The sequence below is a fragment of the Sciurus carolinensis genome, chromosome 4 (assembly GCF_902686445.1).
Source record: "Sciurus carolinensis chromosome 4, mSciCar1.2, whole genome shotgun sequence".
Classification (NCBI taxonomy): Eukaryota; Metazoa; Chordata; class Mammalia; order Rodentia; family Sciuridae; genus Sciurus; species Sciurus carolinensis.
In genome coordinates, this window is record NC_062216.1 from 46859210 (window position 1) to 46878313 (window position 19104).

Below are 19104 nucleotides of genomic sequence, written 5' to 3' on the forward strand. Positions count from 1 at the left end.
AGAATTGATATAACTTCTTTGCTAAAATGACTTTAGCTTCCTCTGCGTTTGTGTTTGTGACATCTTATTATAAGATGAGCTAACATCTATTATTAATTGATGCACTAATTAAAGCCATACTTGCAGTTTCCATTAGCTTATTCCCTAAATTCTCCAGAGTTGGCTGTCTGGTTTTAATCAAAACCAAATGGTAGTCCAAGTTCCCAGCCTGGAGCAGCTAGGAGGAAGTCATTCAGTGGAGGCACAAGAAAGCAGAAAAGATAAACAGATGATAGTTCACAAAATTCGTGTCGGACAAAGGATGCAGATACCGCGCGCTGCTTTAGAGCTGTGATTCAGGGACTGTGTCATGCTAGATGGAAGCAGTTGCAAGTGTTTAATGTCAGCAAGACTCTAATATGATCAAGATGGAGTCTGTCTTCTGCTTTTCCAGCACTGGGTTTGTGTAACTGGAGGATCCCGACTAGAGGTAATGCACCATATGCTGTAACCCAAACTACTTTATTCTGCAAAGAATTCTTGGGATCAGAGAGAATTTGAAGAAAACGTTCTATTTACTGGATTCTTGGGATTCGACTTACAGATCTTCTCAGGTACAGAATGTTAAGGCTGCAGCATTTTTAAATTTTAAGTAATGTTTTAAAAAACGTGGGTGGGGGTTAAAATTTAAAAGAAAGACTATTAAAAGCTCTAAATTCATCTTGCTCTCTTAAAAGATCTTTTGAAATGAGCACTGGCAAAGGTCTTTTGATGAAGTTGTGTATATACATTCAATATATTGGAGAAACTGTAGATGGGGGAGTATGTTTCTTTTGTTTTTCTCTCTCTTTTTTATTTTTCCTTTTCTCATAAGTGTGGGATAGAAAGAACTTTAGGACTTTATGACTCTCTAGCTAATCACCTCAAGAGCTTTGACAAACTCACTTCAGTTCTGTGAAAACTCAGAACTCCTAAAAGCCCAGGCGCTCTGCCCTCTTTCCACCCCTCCCCTCCGCTTCGTGCAGCCTCTCTCACATGCACACTTCTCAGAGGCAGGAAATACTTTCCAGGCAATCTGGGCCTGGTGGTGGAGGCCCCTTTCGCAAAACATCAGTCTGAATTTAGTAGACAGAAGTCACTAGGAACGCCTTGACAGGATCCGGCTTCAGCGGAGGCTCCCTCCAGCTGCGGAGGGTGTTTTTGTTAGAATCACACACTGCGTAAAACTGCTTAGAATAGAGCCATGATCTCAACCACGAAATGTGGACTTATATTTTGGAGAAGCTAACGAATTGGACCTCTCTCCTAGCCCGAGTCTGGACGGTGTCATGCCCTGGCTTTGCGGCTCCTCCTGTCTAGGTAAGAAGCTTAGATTGTCTATGCTTAGAGATAATCTTTGAAGAAGCAGAGTGAGAGAAATTGTTAGCATCTTGCGCAGAGTTGGTGATTTCCTAGGTTTCAGAGCTAATCCCTGGATTCAGAAGTGGAAAATGTTTAGTAAGTAGAAAACTGCTAGTCAAGTCGTTTTTAGCCAAATGTCATTTCTAAAATAGACTCCATCCAGATTTTACTCTTTTCCTCTATAAAGTAACACTTTGTTTCCATCCCTTCTTATTCTTATTTATTAATAGACCTGTAGGACTATTTTTCTAACACATGGCATAGTATGAAACAAATACATCTCGTCACACATAAGTGTGAGGTGTAAAGGAATTGTCCCTTCTTTTGCCAATGGAAAGGGTAGATAGCACTAGTGTGACTTTTTCTTGATAATGAGCCCCCAAAGAGTCTTTTGTGTCACAATTAACACTGTGAAGTTTGGATTCCTCACTCTTTCCCCAAGCCAGTTTTAACCACAGGCTGCTAATGGACATCCTAAAGATTTCATTTTTTAAAGAGGTCAACTTGAAATTTCTGATGTTATTTCTGTCCTAACTGTATTTTAATATGAGTTTTGGCAATGTAAACATCAGAAGTGGATTTAATTTATATTAAATTTCCTGCATTCACTCCTCAGATTATATATTGTGTGACTATTTTGAATAATTGAAGTAAATCTCAATGACAATGACACTCCTTACTATTTCAAAGCAACCCAAATCAGTAAAACCGTATGAAAACGGATCATATGTCCATACTTAGTGTAATCAAAAATTACATTTCCACCCGACTAAAATATCTCTAATATATCTTCACATTTAAATGCATGCTCTATGAGTAAATAAATGTAGTAAGGATTGAAGTAGCATGGGCTTATAATAAATAACATACTGTTATATTTCTGAATATTCAGAATGAAAATCATTGTCTTTTGGAAATAATATAAAATGGTATGTAAAGGGAATAATATTCACATGTATTTCCAAATCTATTAGATGAACAAAAAACATACTAAAGGAGAGAGGTTTTGGCAGTTGGATCTGACAAAATCAAATCAAAATATAAACTGTTGTATAGTGCAAGGTGACCATTTACTCTCTTGGCTAACTTATTCTTAATTTCTATGCTAGAAACTGATTACTTTTAGTTAGTCATCAAGAATTAAACATGTTAAAATTAAAATATAAGAAATAGCATTTATTTTTTCAAATGTTAAAAATGAAATTCTGTAGACTGGGTGTGTGCCTCAGTGGTAGAGTACTTTCCTACCATGCATGAGGTCCTGGGTTCCATGCCCAGCTCTGTGAAAAGAAAAAGAGGAAAGGAAGGAAGGAAGAAAGAGAGGAAGGAAGGAGGGAGGGAAGGGAATATTCAGAATGAAAATAAAGAGGGAGAGGAGAATTGAAGGAGGAAAAAAAAAAAAAAGAAGGAAGGGAGGGAGGGGGAAAGGAAAAGAAATTCTGACTTATCTATATTATGACAATAAAATTCCTGAATAGAACATCAGGGAAGGAAAGAGCATAAGAGTTCACCATTTCTCAATACTCTTGAGTTGTCAAGGAAGCTGAGGAATGACGTTCAAAGGTGACCTGTCCAAGGTCACACTGCTGGCTCCAAGAAGTGATGATAGTGGAACCACAGTGCCTTGATTCATCATTTAGATATCTTTATACCACAATGTCTTGCTCTCAAGTAATAAGTATGCATAATGAAGTATGACCATGTTAACTGGAAGATTACTTTGCAGAAAGAAAATTAGAGATTCTAATGAAGAAACACAAATATTTAAAGCTATACCAGTGTGACTAATGAAGAAAAAAATATGATTTTAAAAAGAGAATCAAATTCACTAAATCATGGAGTTTATTCAAATGCAAATGTTTCCTTAAAAAGATTTATTGACTTCAACAAACATGTTAGAGGAGTAAATTGTTTTGTGACTATTTATGTTTCATGCTCATTCAAGAAAATTATCCTTATGCTAATAATTATTTTCATTTTAAACTAGCATTTCTTTAAAAACAAGGCTAGAAAAAAGTTTGTCTACTTCACATTCTTGTATTCAAATGATACCATAAAAAAAACCTATCCCAACCAGTGACCTTTAGAGCAACTTTACAATTCCCACTTTGGAATTGATTTAAGAATCTCAGGTACCCAGTCTTTTTTTTTTTAATCTCTCCTAAATCCCTATTACTTCAGTCTATTTTTAGTTCTATTTTTTTTCCTTCAATGGAAATATAAAAAGTTCAAATGGTCTATGAAAACATAAATGTACATTTCTAGACCAAAGAATCCAAGTTTATTTCACCTTCACTTCTACAGAATGTTTCCAATCCTTTGGTTCATATATCTACACTAAGCCTTCTACAAAGTCCTTCAGTTACAGAATACAGACTTTTTTACAGTGTATAAATGAATGTCTCAGCAGTGCAGTGTAAAAGGGGAGAGTTGGCTGGGTCATCTGTATCATATATCATATCTGACAATATACACTGCTGTGTAGACTGAAGCACTGTACTTTCCAAGCAAGAGTCTACCTCATAAAACTAGTATATCACATTCTAACGGATGACCTTTCTTTAGAGAGAATGTGTGTCGTGATACTGGGTAATAGTTCTTGGTTTTTGTTTTGTTTTGTTTGATCATTTTCATGAACCAAATTGACTTTTCTGATATTAATACCACCTAAAAATAACACTATTCACCACCTCCAGAGTCACCACACTATGCATTTATGAAATGAGGCATATATGCAGTAAGCAGCAGCTTATGATTGACTGCACAATTACTAGTAAGGGAACTCATCATTTCTTTATTTTTTTAAGATTATAGTTTTTTTTAAAAAAGAGGATTTTTTTAGATTTTTCCAAACCTACTTTTACCTTACACCTTGCTACAAATTCTTAAGGTGTAGTTTGATCTAGTTTATAGAGGAATAGGTCTCATGGACTTAAGTCTAAATGGCCAGTGTAAAATTTATATATATATTTTATTTGTTTCTTCTTGCAAAATGAATGAACTGTGCCAGTATTATCTTACAATGAGAACAACTCTTTAAAAACCATCATGGTACAACACGGTGTCAAATGGAAAATGACCCAGACCTGGGGTATGATTTTATTATCAAAATAGAGAAATGTCATTAATGTACAGGAGAACAAATCTATTAAAACTCAGCACAATTTAAGTCAAATAGGTTTTTGGAGAAGCATGACTCTTGACTGGCTTTAGTGTGATTCAGAATTTATTTCTATGGTTCTGTTTTGACAGTTACTAACATAGAATTTTGAGAAATACATGGAATTCATTTTTAAGGAAGTTAAACAATACAAAGATGAAGTGTTAACTTTGAAATTGAATTTGAGAAGAAATTGTTCATTTTAATCAAAGGACTATAGAATATATGTAAGTGAACTTAACAGGAACTCAGATGCAAAAACTGAAAGGCGACAATTCACTTAGTGCCTATGAATTTGCTCATTAATTGAGAGATGAATGGAAGAGACAATTGTAGCTGTTTGTATGTGTGAAGATTGCTTTTGTATTGGACTACAATAACAAGGCATTTTAGCAATACAGTTCAAATAATTCAAAGAGAAAATCAGTCCTACTAATGGAAATGAGGTCAAAAGATCAAAGAGCAAGTTTAGAAATTTAATTTGGGCTTCTTGTTATTCGCAGCAGTTAGCAAAATATATAGCATGTTAGGAATTGTCAATACCATTTGTCAATAAATGCTTGTAGAATGACTGGAGGGAAAGAGAAAAGAAGGTGAAAGAAAATCAGGGTTGGAAAGTGTTAATAAGTGGGAGTTGAACTTTTTTTCCAGATATCCTATTAACGATAGAATAATAATTATTAAAGGGGAAGAAAAATAAGTGGTTGGCAAAAGTCATCAAAGGCTGAAGCCAGAGGTTAGCATCACTCTTGTAAGATGACATTTCAAGTTAATTAAGAACCAGAAGCATGTGCTTCCAGAAATAGTTTGAAATGAAAAGTTACATGAGGCCAGAGAGAACAGAGCACTAGTGATTTTTCCACAATTTAAACAGAGTGATTCACTGAAAAAGTCCTGGGCAGACTCAGAACACTCGCCTTGACTTCATCTTTGCCATTGGATAGTCCTTGAATCATTGTGTTTTACATTTTAGTCTAATCACACCTATCTACTGAAATAAAATGGCAAGAGTTAGTTTTAGCTCATACTCAGCCATGAATTCTGCAACTAAGATCAGTCAAAAGTTAATGGAGTCCTTATCGTCCACGTCATCACCACCATCATCATCACCATCACCATCAGCAGTAGCAGTGCCCATCATGATTGCTTGCATTCTGCCTTGAACTCAGTGCTCTGTGTATGTTACAAACTCATTATGGTTATGTTAGTTCATTGTTATTATTTTCCCCTCAACAATTTCTCATTATTCCCATTATAGACGTGATAAAACTGAGGCACATTGAATTTAGGCAAATAAGCCAGAACCCAGAATCAGAAAAAAAAAAAATTCTTTAACAGATATCTTCCCTTTACATAATGAGGAGATAGTTTGATGTTGGGCTGATTACTTAGTCCTGCAAACTTTTCTCCCTATTTTTTAGTATTTGTATTATTACTAACAGAGATAGTATAAGTAACACATCAAACAGAGTAACTGGTCCATTACTTATTTTTAATAAATGAAAGTTTTTTCTACTTTTACTATTATCATTATCATGAAAAGTTCCTAATTCCCTTAATATTGCTTATGAACCAGAAGCGTGAGCTCCTAGACATTGTTTTAAATGAAAAGTTACATAAGTTCATATACAAAAGGAAGCAGTGATAAAAACAAGCTCAAATATATATGTAGAAAATAAAATGAAATGAAATTATAGATATTTAACCACAGGACAAAAGTTGCTATTAGAGTCATCAATCCCTAAAAGATGCGGAGCTAACAGAACCGGTTAAGAGCCCAATAGTTTCTTCTTGACTTGGGTGAAAACTGAGCTTGTCTAATGACTAAAACCTCAGTCCCCTGTTGTCACCTTGGTATTTGAGCACCTGTGTCCATGTAGCTGTTATCTTTATTTACCCTTAGTGATTACTAGGTCTACTGCTAGAGTGTTCTTAGAAATGATAGCAAAGCTAAAAATAAAGTGAACACTTAAGCAAAGTCACATCTCATTATGGTGATGATAAAGAATTATAACCCATGTCCCTTTATTGTGCAGAAATATCTTTTTATGAGGCAAAACCACATTTCAATCATTTAACTTTGCCATCCAAAAAAGGGGGGAGGCAGCCAAATTTTTAGCATCAAATTTAACTCTAAGCTATTTCCTACTGCATGGAAAATTCCAACTGAAACAAGTTACAGAAAAGGCAATACTTTTTCTTGTTTACAAGGGATTCTATGGAAAGGAGATACGGAAAAGTGATGATTCATTAATGAATTGCTTTGCAGAACTCATCTAAGGCACAGTGTGGCGCTGAATGCCACAGGTGCTCTAGACCTATAGGGTGGAACACTACTATTGAAAAGGCTTTATGCTTTTAAAAATAAAACATGGAGACCCCAAGAAATACAGGTGTCTAGAAATTGCTGCATCCGTGAGGCAATATTGTCTCTCAAGATTGTGTTAAATCAGGGACCTTCTGTAAACCACATATCCCCAAAAAGATCTTAATGATAACAGGAAAAATATCAGGAATGTTCCAAGATTTCCTCAAATTTCATGTGGGTTGCTTAAGACTTTTAGAGAATCTGCATGACGGACTGCCCTGAGCTAAAAAGTGGGTGGTAAGTCAAGCCCTGCCAGGATCTGGACTCCTCCCAGCAAGAAAATTAGATACTACTCAGGAACCTGGAGATAAAAATAGGGCACCACCAAAATAATAGCTTCCAATTTTGCAACACCCTGCTCTTTTCTGATGAGCGGACTTCTAGTAGATGGTAAGGGTTAATTTTCAAATTTGCCTGATTCCTGGAGTAATTTTATTCTGAGAACAAAGAATGAGAAAAAGTTTTCCAAGTTCCATGAAAGCTCTGAGATATACATATATACATACATCTTCATTTTTGTTCTGAAAACCAAAAGTGTTGGGAACTTGGAAGTGTTCTCTTGGAAAAAAGTGGTATCACACTTATTCCACTTGGTTCATTATAGACAGTTTATATTGTAATCTGCTAATGTTTTTAGTGACTTCCAGATAGCTTAAAGACAAGGAGCCTCTTTCATATATAATATTTCAATCTCCATTAAGCAGTTTACTAATAAAAAATTTCAACAGGAGTTTTATGTTTTCCATTGAGAACTAATGAAGTATAATGAGTAAATTCCAACATTAGACAAAGAATATAAAAGGAAAACAGAGAATGATTTTGTGAGAGATTAAGGAACAGATTGATGCTAAAGAAAGAACAAAATTCTTACATTGTATTATTAAAACTTTTTCCCACAACTTAATTCTATCTTCCTCTAATTTGGATTACACAATGTAAATATTTCAAAGAAAGAGCAGTACTTATCTTTTATTAAAAGTTGACTGTCTTGACTAGACTCAGAAAAATGCTTCTTAAAAGTGTTTTACATTTTTGTTTTTTTCTCATAAAGGAATTTTTAAAAATTCTTATCTGCACTAAGTCTTCTAGTTGCAAATGAGCATCTTGGTACTTTAGTTGCCAATGAAAAGCATGCCTCTTCATTTTATTGTTGAGTTGGGCGACAGTGGGAAAGTGTCCCAATGTGCACAATCTAGTTTGCTTGGTAATTTGTTTTTCAACCATTTGATCAAGAAAAAGAATATCATTTTGGCCTGCACAATTGCTTTGTAATGAAGAGTCACTTCGACATCAGTTCACCACACATTTGAAGAACTGTATTAAGCTAAACTCATGTCTCTTTCTAGATTGTTGATTGTAAATATTCAGGGTCATGTACTATGTACAAGTCTGACTTCCTGAGAGTAACTAAGAAATATTAAGATTTAGAACTTCAAGAAGATATTCATATTCCCAGTGTCTCCATCCCACCAGTGTGATCCTGATTATATAACAACAAAACTTTGAGGTGTTATCCTCTTGGTTCAGATCTATTCTTTTCTTGCAAGAGTACCTTTTAGAAAGTATAATCTATGTTTAAGTGAAAGGAGGTTTTTCTCCTCATATCTTCTCTCCCTCTCTCCCTTTTCACAGGGACTGAATGCCATGCTCTGTGGTAACTCGTGTGTGTGTGTGTGTGTGTGTGTGTGTGCGCGCGCACGCATGCATGCACACGTGCATGTGATTTAAGCAATAGTAGAAGCAGAATATAACCTAGAAATTTAACAGGAGATGTATAACCAGGAAGAAAGACTCTAGGGAAACCAGAATAAATTCTAACCATCCAAGGAAAAAGTAAGAAAAGGAAGGTAGCAATATGGTTACATTTCTCTTTTTGCTTCTATTAAATATAGAGGACTGTGTGGTCGTGTTTAAAAAGAGCCTAGGAATTAATCACATATTCATTTATTTGTATATGTATATGTATATATATATATACACACCCACATATATAAAAATATGTGTATATACAGCCCAGAAATCAATCATGTGTTCATTTATTTATACCTATATATTGTGTATGTGTTGTATATATTTATATATGCATATATGTGTCTCTCTATATATATACATACACATTTTATGTATATATTTATATAAATGTGTGTATGTTTATGTGTATATGTGTACATATACACATATATATGTAATATATGTGTGTGTGTATATATGTAGATAGATAGATAGATATAGATATATATATAAAATCCCAAAAGACAAAACAAGGCATCCACTTTTGAGAAGATGGACTTAAAGTTGTCATTTTTCCAAGTACCATAAGTGAGGTGTCCAAAAAGTTCAGGAATGCTGCAATGGAGAATTCCTCTTTTCCTATTTATTTGCTGATTGACTGCTATTTACATATTATTTTATGAATCTTAAATTTCTATTCAGATAACATTTCAGAAAGTCTATGGCTAAGATAATTACCAAGAATAACTGTCCTGAATTTGAGGAATTCCCAGAAGGCTTGGAAGGGGGAGGAATCCTTAAACTAAATCACCTAAGAATTTCATGGAAAACTGTATTGACATTGGTGGCCCAAGATAAAGATCTAAAACAATATTTTAAGTTGCAGAAGATGTGGGGGTTGCAGTCTGTGTAATCACAGGGGGTGCTATAGTGAGTGGGGAAGGGGAAAGGATCTGGACCCATCAGTTACGTTGTAGAATCTGCAGTGGAATTTCAGATTTAAAAAATCAAATTGTAGATTAGTTTTAACTATTTCTTCTGACATTTACCTTCATATTTCTAAACCATGTGATGGTAGTATAATACTTTTCCACTTTAGATATTATTGTTTCTTAATTTTCTATTGTAGAAAATGAGGGTTTAGCTCTCTATGCCTATTCTCCTTATCATCTTTCTCAGAGACCCTAGATTCAAAAATAGATGTTTCATCATCTATTAAATATTAATAGATAAATATTTTAAATCAGTATTTACTATTTATTATTTTGACTACATAAAAAAATCCACAACTTAGCCAGACAGTGTCATATGATTGCATTGCACGTTTTCTTTTTCTTTTTAGTTATACATGACATTACAGTTCATTTAATATATTTAAACAAACATGGAGTATGTCATATTCTAATTAGGATCCCAGTCTTGTGAATGTGGAGATTCACTGTGGAGTATTCATATATGTACATGGGACAGTCATGTTAGCTCCATTCCACTGCCTTTCCTATTCCTGTCCCCCCTGCCTTCTTATAAAACTGGTCTTCCTGAACTTAATAATTGATTCTTCTAGTTTCCTGTGTTGCTATTATTAATTCTCCCATCCAAATTGTCTGACTATACTACAAAGTTCCTCTCAGTGTAGTTATATATATCATCTTTCTCCTTTCTTCTTTTTTCTTCCTTCCTTCCTTCATTTCTTCTCTCCCTTCCTCCCTCCCTCCCTTCTTTCTCTTTTTCTTTCTTTCTTTCTTTCTTTTTTTTTCTTTCCTTCTCTTTCATTCTTTCTTTTTCTTAGTGACACCTCTTATAGAGAACTTCAGGATTTGTGTGAAATGATTGCTCTATAGACCTGCTACACAGATTTCATCTTGGAAGTTCCATTTCATGTCGTTTGTGTTGAATTCTTGGCTTCTTTGTTGCTGTGTCTATAATACTCTGGTTTTTTTTTTTTTTTTTTTTCTTTTTCCTCTCATTTGGGTGAAACTCTCTATCCAGTAGTTTTTGAGAATAGGATTTTTATAAATGGTTTTTCATATAATATTAAGGTAGAAGTAAATTCCCAGCAGAGTTTTTAAGGCATATTTGCTTGTCATCTTATTTCCACTGTTACTTCTAAAAAATTCAATACCATTATCATCCCCAAGTCCTAAAATATAGTTTCTTGTTTCTCTGTCAGATAGCATTAGCGATCATTAATTTACCTCCTACATTCCAAAATTTCACAAGGATGGTTCTGTACTACTTCATATTCCATTTGTTCTCTTCATCTGGAGACTTAGATTATTAATTATGGAATATTTTCTGATGTTTTGCTTTGAAAAATTTCTCTCCTTAATTTTTTCTGAAATACTACAGAGAAACATGACTCCCCTCCAAGGTGACTAATGAGCTTTCAAGTTGCAAGTAATTCTCTAGAGTTTATTGTTGCCTTTGTTCTCTTCAAAGAAGTACTCTAAAATAGTAAGTCTGAAGACAGAAGGGAAGGAAGACTTCTTCCAGCCAGTGGAAGACTACCTAAAGTTCCACTGGACATAGATGATGTGGAGGCAGAACATTACCCCCAAGGACCTCATTCAGGGTTTTCCTTCTCTGTGAAACTTTACTTAGCATATCCACCATCCCTAACAATGCTTACAATTGAAGAAGGAAAGGAAAAAAGAGAAGAAAGGCTGGAGGGCAAGATATTGACTCGTGTAGCTTTCCATGGTATTGGTACACCTATTGTGGTCAAGATGGGACATTTCATTTTTGTTTACATGAGTTTCTCCCACAATATTGTGAACTCCAAAAGAAAAAGTAGACTGTATCATTTAGGTTTATATTTCTGATGTTAGGAAGAGTGTCTTCCACATATTAAGTAAATATGAGTTTAATAGAGATTGTGATATGACTATGGTCAGTTCTGTATTACTACACTCTTGATTTCAGCCACTGGGGCTTTACTTGTTCCTTCTCTCAGGATATAGAATCAGCAATAACAGTTATCATCAGCTGTGCTCTTAATCAGCAAGTCAAATTATAAGGTGTTGTTCATTTCTGCAGCAAGTGCAAAGTAGAACATGGTCATTAGATGTCACATGTAGGTCAATAATTCTAGAACTAGGAGGTCTTCAATTGTCATTGTTAGATAAGATAACATTAAATTTTGTTTGATTTTGGAATGTGTACTGTATGCCGTGGAATGCTTATGTTAAGGAGTGGTATTACAAAACTAAACAAAAGAAAAAATTGAAACTGCTTTGGGACCAAATATTCTATGCACTAATGTCACAGAAAGCAACTTTTGACGATTTGTAGATATTTTCTAGAATTGTTGCACAACTAGAAGTGCATACAGTCTCTTGTAATATTAATACAGTGGTGTTTGAACACATATGTTTCAAAAGTGAAAAATCCCCATGGAAATTCACTTCATAAAATCAACACCCTGGAATGACCTACACTTTTCCAGATCCTGTATCCAAATCCTCAGCAGCTGAGCTCATTTTGAATGAAAATGCACAAAAAGGATTAGAAAAGAAATGTAGTATAAATGTGCACAGTAAGAAGTCAGTAATTTGAAATACAATTTTAAATAAGGCAGCGTGATGAGGAAGTCCATAAGGAAAGTTTACTGACTTCTCTCTATCGCAGGATGGATTTAAGTCAATTCAAATGATTTAGAAAATGACACCAGTATGATCAGATGCAATTGCAAATAATCTCATGTTCTATGTACTCGTACTTTTTCCAGCCTTTAAATCACAGAGGTAGATATAAAAATCAAAATTTAAATAGGAAATCTGGGAAGGAAAAGTTGTAGAGATGAAATTTTTTAAAATCACAGGATAAGAAATGGGCATTTTAAAATGTAATGATGACAATCATAATAATAATTAGGAAAATAAATTTGTCCTAAAATTTAAAAAGTATATATTCATGAGAATGACTTGGAAATTTCCAAAGAATCTAGATCAGATATGAGGACAAGATTAATACTGTGTCGAATCTATCTAATTTATAATCTCTCTCTCTCTGTAGTTAGTCTCTTAGAACTTGTTATAATATCTTACTTTGATGTGATAGAAATACCACTTAACAAACTTGAGTTTGTTAACAATTATTTTAAGATCTTAAAGGCAAAATTGTTGTATATTCTTTTCCTCATGGAAAACTATATTTCTCGTTAATAAAAGAAATGAAACCAGAATCAGGCTCAACTTAAATGTAAATGTGGCTTAGGAATGACACAGTAATACCACTTGGCATTTTTTAAGTTAGCTTGTTCTTTCTACCCTGGATAAAAATAAAGAAAAGAAAGCATCTAAAACAGAACCGCCCTATTACAAGCCAAATTTGCCCATGAAAGCAGAAATTTTCTGGCCTGCATCTATGCGTTTTTTCCACTTTCCGTAGCCTCCCACACTATAATGACTTATGCATGGAATTCAGAGACTTTATATTTTCTTTTGAGTGCAAAATGAATGCCAACATGGAAAATGTGAATGCTGGCCATTTTCAAAGATGGCCACAGAACTTTAAGAGAACTAAATAGCATCCAGAAAGATATTTGGTCAAGCTGGCGTACCAAAATTCTAGTACATTCCTTAATTTCACCAGTCTTTATAGAATGGGAATATTTGCCTTTCTGGCATCTGCTGGGTCACAATAACTTGAAATTTTTTGTGAGGAGTCAAACTGTTTCAATACACTGAAATGTCCCCAAACCAGCATAAGAGTTAATCTTGTTTATGGGTGAAATCAATAAGCCAATCCATGTTATGTGCTGACACTTCTTGTGCTAAGTAAAACCTAAATGTCTGCTCTTTGGGGTTTTTCATTTATAGTGCAGTAATTTGGTTTCACTGTGGAATGGTATTTGGGTTGATCAATTTATAAGGTTGAGTTTACTTCTTTAATCAAAGGGATTTGAATAATTCAAGGCATAATTATTTATACCTGGAAAGTGTTTATATATTATGACTTTATCTTACATATGATTTTCTTGTTTATTTAAAATTATATGGTCAAATTCTAACTGAAATACATAAGCCAAACTTCTTAGACACCCAAAGAGAATGAGTTTCAAGTTTTTGAAGATTAGTCTTAATGTTTTATCATTCTCATATCTTCTTTCTGGCTCACTTGAATTCCTGAGAAGTATTTAGAGTTTATACATACTACAGATACATAAGAAGGGATGAAGTAGATTTTCCAAACTACATGGAGTCAATGAATTTTACTGGTTATCTGAGCCTGGGCCCTAAAACCAGTACCTAGTTTGAATATGGACTTACTTCTTAGATGTATACATTGGACAAGTTATTTAATTTATGTAAGCTTCAATATTACTAGTGTGATAGCTAGTGGTAGCAGTAATAGAATGCATGATGTATCTGTCACAAAGTACTGTAAATCGTATATGTTATGCTTTCTTACTTATGAACTGTGTGTTAATATGAGTTAAACTGAATTATTCCATATTTCTTAGTCATTCCCTGGAGTAAATACATCCTGACCATTTGGGATCAGTATTAATTCTTTCACACACTAATACATTACACATGCAGTTTCTACAGCTCAAGTTTTGCATAGATAGTTCCCTGGTGGCTTTTGTTGCAATTTAAACCAAACAACCAATAGATTTCTTTAACAACTTGTGTTCACAAAAGTGAACTGGAGGATAAGCTAAAGCAACAAGTTTCTTCCAGTGATTTTTCTCAAATATTTCAATCCAAATATTTTCTAAATGGAGTCTTAAGTGTTTGGTATTTATATCTTTATTCATTAATAGATCAGCCCAACTGCTTTTAAAATTATTGCTGATAATTTTTGACCAGAGATAATAAATGTAAAATTTTCTTCTTTATTATGAGGCTGCATCTTAAACAAATAGACCTTTCAAAGCTATGAGACAGTTTTATAAGATTTCTTACCTCTGCCTTCATGACACAGAGAAGTGCTTTTTTCCCCCAAGATGTATTTTGACAGTAGAAATGCATCTTTAACTGCATGTTTTTTAAATTTTTTAATAGGTGGCGAAATGACAAAATTCACTCTGTTCTTTGACCCATGAATTTGAAATAATCTTTCATCAAGTTCCATCTCCTTTAGCCTCATATGGAATGCATCTCTCTGTCTGTCGTTAAACTATGATGACATGTCTGTAGCTATCAGAAAGAGAAGCTGGGAAGAACATGTGACCCAACGGATGGGACAGCCTTTTAATTCTGATGATTGCAACACAGCATGTCATCATGGACTAGTAGCCGACAGCTTGCAGGCAAGTATGGAAAAAGATGCAACTCTAAATGTGGACCGCAAAGAGAAGTGTGTTTCACTCCCAGACTGCTGTCACGGTTCAGAGCTGAGAGATTTTCCTGGGAGACCAATGGGTCACATTTCAAAGGAGGTGGATGAAGATGACAGTCATGAAGGTGAAGATCAGTTTCTTTCTCTGGAGGCCAGCACAGAAACACTAGTGCATATTTCTGATGAGGATACCGATTCTGATCTCTATCTTGTGAATGATAAACAGATTTTAACTACCCAAGGGCATAAAATATCAGACCAGCATGGTGTCGAAGGAGCAGGCTCCTTGGTAAAGACACTGCCCATCATGGAAAGTAACAAAGATTCTTATAACTCCTGGGGAATGACTGGTGAAATTGATTTGGTAGAAGATGGTGGGGAAAATAAAGCTGTTGATGCTATAAGAAAAAGCCTGGAGCTTTGTAATAATATAAGCTTAAATGAAACAAAGGATGCATCTAAAGTAAATATGCTTGATTCTTTGAATGTGAAAGATATTGTGCCTGAGAAGCAATTGCTTAATTCTGCCGTAATTGCTCAACAACGAAGGAAACCTGACTTCAGTAAAGGTGAACCTGAAAGAAATACCCACAATGTCATACAGGATGAGTTCTTGGCTACTCCTTGCACAGACAGAGGACTGCCATTATTAAAAGCAGATTTTGGAAGCTGCCTTCTGCACCCTCCTTCCTGCCCTGGTGGAATGTCTGCTGAAATCGACCTGGAGAAGAGCGGTTTCTCAGAACATCAAAACAAAAGTCCTCCAAAGATCAACATGGAAGATGGCATGCAGTGTTTACACGTGAGGGACTCTCTGACCACCCAAGAGCCCACAGAGAGCCAAGTCAGACTTCGCAAGAGAAAGGTAAGACACATGCACACATCATCTGGCTTTTGAAATTTTGTAAATATCCCAATTTTCATCACTTATTATTTTGCTTAGATTAAAAAGCTTTGTAGATGGTTCTTTTGCCCTATAATGCAGCTATTAAACACTATCCACTTGGTGAAACCATCAAAATATGTAAAAATTAAAATAGAATTATCTTTCTATTTCACTGATAATATTTATGATGACTTGTGGACATTCTCTTTTGAAATCATGTTGAAGACAAAATTTGACATCTTTCTCCAGTTGGAACTGAATAACCATAACCTAACTCCTAATTATGCAGTTCAAGGCCTTGAAGAGTAAAATCTAACTTTTAGAAGGGAAGTTGTGATATTTTTATTTAGGATCCTTTATTTGGGTCTTTTTCCCTTCAAAAAGTATATTTTATCATAGTAGGAGTAGTATAAGTCACATATTAAAAATCACCACTTTTACATGTTTAAAGGCAACAAACAACCCCTCCCCCCACCTAATGTCTGATACTGTTTAAATGATACCCTTGCATACTCACCAGCAATAGATGCAGCATAATTTCTATTTTTTACTGCAATTTTAAAATACGAAAAAAGTCAATATCGAAATTAATTTTTTTTAAGTTAAGGCCCCTTTGACTAATTCTTTAGAAGCCTGGATCCCCTAGGAAGCTTCCAAGTGAAAGAAGCAAGTGCTGAGGTATTACTACATTGATTTATGTTCTAACTAGTGAACTCTTAACCAAAACTTCAATACTCTCCAATATATGTACAGAGATGTTCTTCAGTGTAGTGTTGTCTAATCCTGATATAAGTCCAAGTACAACTTCTCCTATACATCCCACATGCCAACTGGCATTAAAAAAGACCCTACAGATCTGACACTTTGTGTAATAATTAAAATATGCTTTCTTACCAACCTCTGTTGATATAATCTTAATCTATTAGTTGCAATTCTACTAAACACAAAACTAATGTTCTTAGTTCTTTTTAATGAGGGCTGTCTACCTACAATGAGGAAAAAAAAACTTCCCCAACTCTCTGTGGTAAAAAAAAAAAAAAATCTGGTTTCCATAAACTGTGGTTTAGCTAACAAACTAGATCAGTAATGTGTCATGAGTTCGTTTAAGTGAAAGCAAAGACTTTACAGGAAAAATCGGTGTGTTCAAACTGCATGCCAACAGAGTATTCCGTGCTGCTGGCCATCTTCCCTTCCTTACATAAATTGTATTAAAACGTTAATGTTCCATAAAGTTGTTATGATTGGAATGCTTGGGTCACTTTTCCAGAAATTTCCATATATCCTATCAATTCTGTTGGAGGGAGTGCAATAATGACATAAGAAAGTCTCAGCTGACCTATGACATAGCTCCCCTAAAATAAGACAAATCTTGACCAACTGCCGACAGAAACATTAAACATTCCCTAAACATGTGCTCACCATTTGGACATTTATATCAATACTAAGAATGCTGGAAAGGATTTACTCTTGGACATGTTGCTGTAGCTTTGTTGCATTTTGAGAGCTGTAATTATATCTCATTTACAAGTTCTAACTTAAATAATCTATTTTAAGCATTCTGTTATTCTAAAGTGTTGTGACATTGTCTGGTGGAATATTTACTTTGACTCTACAACAGTTTGGGATGATTTGCAATGAAAAAGTTAAATGTAAAAGGTCAGGTTCAAATTTTATTCTCGAAAAAATGGTTACGGAAGAAGTCCTTAGAACTAAAATGCATAGGAATTTTTTATTTTATTCATTATTGAATCGGTGTTAAAATAAATACCTTTAAGTTGGTAATTAGCCATTTTCAAATCTTACTAAAGAAATCAGAACATATTCACAAAAAGATATGTACAGAGATGTTTATTGTGGTATTGTATGTTCCTGAAAACAAAAGAGAGTAGCCTAAATTTCCGTCAATAAAGAATTTGTTATTTATCTATTATATGGAATGCTATTATTTACCTGTTCTATAGAAAATGAAGTGAGATCCACATGCACTAATTCTGAAAGATGTTCATGACACAGTGTATCTGGAATTATGCAATGGCAGACCAACATGTATATACATCCAAATGTTACATGAAAAATGTATGTATAGAAATCGATAAAAAGGTATTAGCAGAAGAATAAACCTCTCCATATGACTGAGTAAGAATGTGCAAAATCTCAGATAAATGGGCACAATATTTATAGTAGTCACTTTGAATGAGTAGAATTTAAAATGTTGAAAGCAGGTGTTTTCACTTTTTACCCTACTTAATTTTTATAAAAAATGATATAATGTGTGTGTATGTGTATATGTGTGTGTATATATATATATAGAGAGAGAGTCAGTTATAGCAATAATATTAGGTGAAAGCTTGGAAAAGTAAAATATAGCATTAAGTAATATCATTTTAGTCCAATCAGAGAATTTGAATCAACCCATTATCTGATGGTCATGTGAGTGAATCAAATTCTTCACTGTATTTCTGAATACGGCTTTATCGGGATGAATTTTAGTTAGCTTTTCACTGCTGTGACCAAAATACCTGACAAGAACAAGAACAACTTAGAGGTGGGAAAGCTTATTCGTAGTTCATGGTTTCAAAGTTCCCAGACCACAGGTGACCAGCTCCATTGCTCAGGGCCCAAGGTGAGGCAGCACACTATGGGGGAAGGACCCAGTGGGGAAAATCTGCTCAGCAACTGGAGGGGTCAAGAAGTAGGAAGATGTACCCTTCTAGGACACACCCCCAGTGACACCCCTTCTCCAGACACACCCCATTCATGCAAACTAGAATGGACTAATTAGAATACAGCTCCCATAATCTAATCATTTTATTTCTGAATAGGCCTGCATTAACAGGGGCTTTTGAGGGACACCTCACATGCAAATCATAACAGGACATAATCAAGATTCTAAGACTTACAGAAAAACCAAAATCAACTAAAGCAGGGCTTATAATAGCAATACCCAGAATGTATTAAAATAATGCTCTGGGAGATATCATTGGGTTTTAGATATACATTATCATTTCTTGAAATCCATATATCTTGACAGGCGTTCATGGTTTTGCACAACTTATTTTTTCTTGATGTCCAATAATACTTCTGACCATTCAGGAGATACACACACACACATACACACACACACACACACACACATTAGGATTCTCAATTGTGGAGAACTACATCTGTAGTATATCTAAGCATTAACCTTTTAAGCTAATAATTTCCTTAAAGATAATGAAATAAGTCATGAAATAGAAGCTACTAAAAGCCAAGGAAAACAAATGGATTATAAGCCAGGCATTAGTGAATGAA

At 34.5% G+C, this 19104-nt stretch overlaps 1 protein-coding gene across 11 annotated transcripts in view; it reads left to right on the forward strand.

Moving 5' to 3' along the window:
- Positions 1–300: 300 nt before the first annotated feature.
- Dlc1 (DLC1 Rho GTPase activating protein) overlaps positions 301–19104 on the forward strand; it is a 378868-nt gene continuing 360064 nt past the window's right edge. For 6 of the 11 annotated variants that reach the window (XM_047549296.1, XM_047549295.1, XM_047549298.1 and 3 more), the window contains exons 1-2: positions 1045–1338; positions 14648–15789. In XM_047549296.1, the coding sequence (XP_047405252.1) occupies positions 14773–15789 (1017 nt within the window). In that variant the 5' untranslated portion in view covers positions 1045–1338; positions 14648–14772. Of the gene's footprint in view, positions 594–1044; positions 1339–14647; positions 15790–19104 lie in introns of those variants that run through there. The other 5 variants (XM_047549288.1, XM_047549290.1, XR_007108304.1 and 2 more) reach the window with 5 other exon arrangements.